The sequence below is a fragment of the Cydia amplana genome, chromosome Z (genome assembly GCF_948474715.1).
Source record: "Cydia amplana chromosome Z, ilCydAmpl1.1, whole genome shotgun sequence".
In the NCBI taxonomy this organism is placed as follows: domain Eukaryota; kingdom Metazoa; phylum Arthropoda; class Insecta; order Lepidoptera; family Tortricidae; genus Cydia; species Cydia amplana.
The window spans coordinates 28,844,103-28,850,190 of record NC_086096.1 but is presented as its reverse complement, the minus strand read 5'-3'; the positions used below and the strand labels follow the sequence as shown (position 1 = coordinate 28,850,190).

Sequence of the window (6,088 nt, the reverse complement as noted above, 5' to 3'; positions counted from 1 at the left end):
TACTGACAAGATTTGGTTGACCAGCTATACCTACTTAATTACCAAAACGTAAAATTGCACTTGTAGATTATATGTATAAATAAGTAAAAACAAAACAAAGGCCCTAGTCAAAATGATAGCGAAACGAAATCAATGCATTAGGTAAATGATGTTGCTTATGTCCATAGGCGACAATGACCGCTTCCCATCAGGCGGCTCGTCTGCTCGTTTGCTGACTATTGAAATGTATGAAAAAACATAGTATCAAAGGTATGGAACTAATTGGAATTACCATTATGCTAATAGCCCATAATTGGCCGAGGGAACGCGAAGGGCGGGTCGCTTGTTTTACTAAAAGACGAACGACCGATATTTATTAATGAAAATAATAAATTAATAATAATATAAAATAAACGTCATTCTATATAGGTATAATAAACGTCAGAAGACTCAGAAGGATATTAGAAATGCAGAATACCGTTCCGGAAAAGTCTGGGAAGGGTAATGAAAAAACGAATTAAGGAAATAATTTAGTTAGTGTGGTAATTCCACCTGGTCCAATTTCTTTGTCCAATGTGTACTTGCATATCATCTTTTGCTTAGTGAGAGAGTGAGATGCAATGTACATTGGACAAAGATATTGGATAAGTGGAATACCACCCTTAGTTATTTACGACTAATTTCCGCCATTTTAATCATTACTTCTTAAAACACTGACATCAAATGTTATTCACTTTAGTAAATAGTAAAATCGTCGAGAAATAAATTATAACTCTTTGACTACTTTGAATTCAATCAAGTCGTCCACGCCGCTTGCAACGTGACTTCGGAGCCCCGTTCCATAAAAGCTACAATTATAAATACATACTTGCAACACTTGACAGAGCTGTCAATGGTGTTGCTTGTTTTTAAATCTTTTAAGTGGAGTCCAGACGAGACAATTTTTCGCCAATCTGATTAAATTGACCGATCAAATCAGGAATTCAGGACGTGCGGACGCAAGAATACCAATTTGTGACACTAGTATTTTGCTTTTGGAGCATTTTTTTTAACTTAGAGGGCTCAAATATCGCCATAAATCTTAAATTGATGATTAAATTGGAGATTGACGCCAATTTAATTTCTGATCAAATCAATCAATCGATCAATATTTTTTATTGACAGAATATAGTTGAATTATGTTATGTACATAAGGTGATAACATTTTCAAGAGCGTGTCTTATGTTCTATCGGTCGATTTGATCATCCCGTCAGTGCTATAACCGCGAAAATCGAAGTTCGCTAATTGCGGGCATTTTTCTCTGTTAGGCTGATTAGACTCTCGCACGAGCCACGAGACGAGCCGCGAGCCGCGCCACGAGACGCGAGTCCACCGCTTACACTCGCGTTCGGCTTGTCATTCGGTTATAAACCTTATGCCGTGCCGTTAGTGTTTAAATTATATTAGCTCGACGAGCTTGCGAGCCACGAGACGAGCCGCGAGCCCACCGCTTACACTCTCGTCTCGTGGCTCGGCTCGCGGCTCGTCTCGTGGCTCGCGCGAGAGTCTAAATGTCACTCCAATTACGCCTTCATTGGAGTAAAAGAGAATGATCTCCGCAATTTGCGATTTTCGGTTTTCGCGGTAGCCCCTCTGGACACCGCTTCATATAGATGGTCAACCAAATCTTGTCAGTAGAAAAAGGCGGCACATTTGAAAAATGTAGGCGCGAAGGGATATCGTCCTATAGAAAATTTGAATTTTGCGCCTTTTTTTACTGACAAGATTTGGTTGACCAAGTATAAATCTGCAAATTTTCTGGTTTTTAATTTTTTTATAAAATGATACGAAATATTACAGTATGTATACTTGGTCAACCAAATCTTGACAGTAAAAAAGGCGCTAAATTCAAATTTTCTATGGGACGATATCCTTTCGCGCCTACATTTTTCAAATTTGCCGCCTTTTTCTACTGTCAAGATCTGGTTGACCAAGTATAAAAATTCTATCAGAATAGCCAACATAAGAAACAACACCTTATCTGTGCACGGCCATTTTGTTATTAGTCTGTAGCATTCTTTTTCTTTCAAAACTGACCCTCGAACTGAGGTATGTTGTCCGGAGTTCTTGTAAAATAATCTTTAAATATCAAATCGAATATAATTCTTTTTTTCTCGGAAACAGCATATTATCAATGTTTTAAATCGTGTCTTTTGCTTTGTGTCCTTATTTTGTTTGTTAAAAGTTGAATTTACATTTTAGGCGACATTAATCATGGGTCGTGTGATTCGTGCTCAGCGTAAAGGTGCCGGTTCGGTCTTCGTTTCTCACACCAAGAAGAGGAAAGGAGCGCCTAAACTCCGTTCCTTGGATTACGCTGAACGACATGGTTACATTAAGGGAGTAGTAAAGGTAAGAATGTTTTTATACTTACTGTTGTCATACGTCAGCGGCATATAAAATATCTTTATAGCCACCTGAGGCTTCTACCGATACACCATGCTGAACTCGTGTAACATTTACGTGTACGATGGCTTCGATTTGGCACAAATTTCATGATAACTGCAGGACATAACCTCACTAAATAGATCAAACCTCATGTATAGCCATCTAACCTCTCAAATCAACCGTAGTATAGAAGTTTAGAAGATTTGACTTACCAATTCATTTATAGAACATTGTCCTTGTTGTATAATTACCGAAATAAATTAAATGATGTATCTATTATATTAAACCTAATCACTACAAATTATGGTCTATATTCTTCTAGATTATGGTATATTATTGGGATCTTGTTTTAGACAGCTCAGTAATATGGAATTTAAACGTTTGAGCTTAATGTTGTATTATAGATGTGAAGCTTTTATTACCAAAGGGCCAGCTGCACCAACTAATCTATACAGATGGGACTGATCAACGGTGCAATGCAATCAGCAGTGAACTATGAAATATTGTTACAATCTGATATGAGTGTGATGATTGATGAATGAGAGTAGGTTTGGTGCAACTGACCCTAAGTGTGGTGTGGATATGCAAGGGCTTTGCAAAATGCTCAATCAGGCCTTTGCTAGGGCTTCATAGACATTAAGGCATAGGGCCAAATCAAACTTTATAAAGGTTGAATCACCAGAGATTTGTTTTAGTTATAAGCTTAATTTTATTTTTGGTGCAGCAAATGCGAATTAATTTTTATACTGCTGTTGTTGATCTAACTGACAAATTTACTACATACTTACTTGAAGTACATGCCAATAATAGTGCTACTCTCTGAAGCACATGTTTAACCCTTTTTGTTACTTTTCAAATAGATATTTGAATAATTTTTACATAATTTGATGTTTCGTTAACCATAGCTATGCCGGCTACGTTGGACTTTTCTCGATATATTGATTATTTTAAAAATTGGTGCAAAAAACTGGTTTCATTGCTCCCAACTCTTAATAATAAATAATTCGAACAAAACCAAACGTAGGTGTGGTTGATATACAACAAATTGTGTCAAAACATTTTCAATAATGTTAAAACACCCAGAGAGGTAAATGAATGTTTGTATGAAAACTATTTCGAGCATGTCATCCACTTTCATCATAATGACTTTCAAAGCTAATTTAGTAGATGACCACATAGATTTCTATTTCAATCCGTTGTATGTTAGTTTAATGTCTCTGCACTTGTAAAGTCCACTATGTGTTGTTATCAGGCTTTAATTTCTGTTTTAGAAAATCAATTCAAGCACGTCGCAATTTATAACTTTGTGACCATAAACTATTGCTGTTAGATAAATAAAATAAATCAATTTAATAACAATTCATTTGAATTTGTTCAATAGGACATCATCCATGACCCTGGTCGTGGTGCTCCCCTGGCCGTGGTTCACTTCCGTGACCCCTACAAGTTCAAGACCCGCAAGGAGCTGTTCATCGCTCCCGAGGGCCTGTACACTGGCCAGTTTGTTTACTGTGGAAAGAAGGCTACCCTTGAAGTTGGTAAGTTTCATTGTCTTACTTTTCCTGACTACAGCTATGCCAAAAAGTAGGGTTGATTCAGTTTAGCATTTGGCATCTTCAAATGAAATGCAATTGGACTAGTTAGTTCAATAACACTACATGGAGCAACAACAATATGATGACTTTAACTTACCTACTCTGAATATGTCTATGACGACACAAGAGGCTCTTTCTGAAGTTAAAAGTATACAAATCATAGGAATGTGCACTAAAATTTTAATTTTAATGAATTTATTTGTATTCCTCAGGAAATGTGATGCCCGTTGGAGCTATGCCTGAGGGTACCATTGTCTGCAACTTGGAGGAGAAGATGGGTGACCGAGGCCGGCTGGCTCGTGCCTCAGGCAACTTTGCCACAGTCATCGGACACAATCCTGATGCCAAGCGGACCAGGGTCAAGCTGCCCTCTGGAGCCAAGAAAGTTTTGCCCTCTAGCAACAGAGGCATGGTTGGTGAGTGCTACTCCTGTTAATAATGTATTTTTAAATACATTGTAGGATTAAGGCTTATTGACATGGTTGTGAACAAAAAGTTTATATTTGTCTGCTTAAATGGATGTAATATGAACTTTGGTTTTCTTAAAATTTAATTAAGTACAGCCAAAACTTTGTTATTGAATTTTATAAAGGTGTTTACCAATGCTTATTGTTATCACATCACATCATTTTGATGAAGTGCAACCTCCTACACAAGATAAAAGAAAATTAAAAGGATATGGTTTCTGTAAGTTCACTTTATTGTACATGATGACTTTCACTTACCTACTCTGAATATGTTAATGATTACACAGAGGCTCTTTCTGAAGAAGTTTTAAACATGTTAAAACAATGTTAGTATTTAAAGATATGTTCCAAATAATGTAATTGTTTTCAAGGTATCGTCGCCGGCGGCGGTCGTATTGACAAGCCCATTCTGAAGGCTGGTCGCGCCTACCACAAGTACAAGGTGAAGCGTAACTGCTGGCCGTACGTGCGTGGTGTTGCCATGAACCCTGTGGAGCATCCTCACGGTGGTGGTAACCATCAACATATTGGTGAGTATCTTAATCCTAATATTAATTATTACTGCTTAGTTTAGACTGATCTTTCAATCATTTCTTTCGTTTCTTTTGTTTCTTTAGATTTTTTTTATAATAATAATCCATACTATTAATTTAACAAAAAGTTGAAGTTATGCACATGGCCTAAATATTGTTTTTTCATACTAATGCTACCAGCTAGCATACATACCAGCTATGTCAATAGTGTGGTCATCTATCTCATCACAATCTTTTTAATCATATGTATGAATGAAATCAAATGCTGTGTGCTGTAATCTATTTATGTGATTGTGATAGATACTTATATCTAGTAGGACCATTTACTTCAATGAATGATTTATATTATTTAGTAAAAAAAAAATTAGCTTGTGGAAGCTTCATTACAATAACTTAATTTCCAGGTAAGGCATCGACGGTCAAGAGAGGTACATCGGCTGGTCGCAAGGTCGGTCTCATCGCCGCCCGCAGAACCGGCAGGATCCGTGGTGGCAAGACAGACACAAAGAAGGAGACGTAAGCGGGCAGGCAAAGAACACTTTGAAAATAAACAGAAAATCACATTATGACTTATTATTTTGTAGCCAACTCAGTTGTATCAACCTTCAAATATTATAATGCGATGCTTAGGCTAGCAAGAACTTACATGCAATTTACTTTACATTGCCGACTACTAATTAGATATGAGCGGCGCGGCGCGCCGCCGCTGCCGCCAAAATTTTCGTGCCGACGCTGCGCTATCGGCGTGAATCCGAAAACAGATATTTTGTTAAGATTCATAACCGCGCCACTCCGATTAGTTTATGGACATTAAAAAGGTACTTTAGGTCCACAATTCAAAAATATCGATGAAAAATTTGCGCTCTTAAATTTAAGTTACTAGGTGTGTAATGTGTACATCGCGTTTAGCATATAAGCATAAGCATCCTAAAAAGTAACTTAGTGTAGGTACCTAATATTTTTATTCCTAAGTAGTTGTACCAAACAATGACATATATTATGCTGTGCTGAGCTGTGATCGTAGCACAAATACTAGGGTGAGGACTTGAGGAGAAATAAAATATGGTTTTATGTTAAAAAAAAACA

At 37.0% G+C, this 6,088-nt stretch overlaps 1 protein-coding gene across 1 annotated transcript; it reads left to right on the top strand.

The window, feature by feature from the left end:
* The first annotated feature begins 1,993 nt into the window (after window positions 1-1,993).
* LOC134661519 (large ribosomal subunit protein uL2) lies at window positions 1,994-5,565 on the top strand. The gene is made up of 6 exons (XM_063517636.1): window positions 1,994-2,068; window positions 2,222-2,371; window positions 3,789-3,945; window positions 4,215-4,418; window positions 4,841-4,999; window positions 5,407-5,565. The coding sequence occupies exons 2-6, from the start codon at window positions 2,234-2,236 to the stop codon at window positions 5,520-5,522; spliced, it is 774 nt and encodes a 257-aa protein (XP_063373706.1). The 5' UTR covers window positions 1,994-2,068; window positions 2,222-2,233; the 3' UTR covers window positions 5,523-5,565.
* The last annotated feature ends 523 nt before the right edge of the window (window positions 5,566-6,088 follow it).

What these genes read in the sequence shown, in the direction of transcription:
- LOC134661519 (XM_063517636.1), top strand. Translation starts at nt 2,234, where the DNA reads ATGGGTCGTGTGATTCGTGCTCAGCGTAAAGGTGCCGGTTCGGTCTTC. An exon ending in GAAGGCTACCCTTGAAGTTG is followed by an intron (nt 3,946 to 4,214) that starts GTAAGTTTCATT and finishes TGTATTCCTCAG; the next exon opens with GAAATGTGATGCCCGTTGGA. An exon ending in TAGCAACAGAGGCATGGTTG is followed by an intron (nt 4,419 to 4,840) that starts GTGAGTGCTACT and finishes ATTGTTTTCAAG; the next exon opens with GTATCGTCGCCGGCGGCGGT.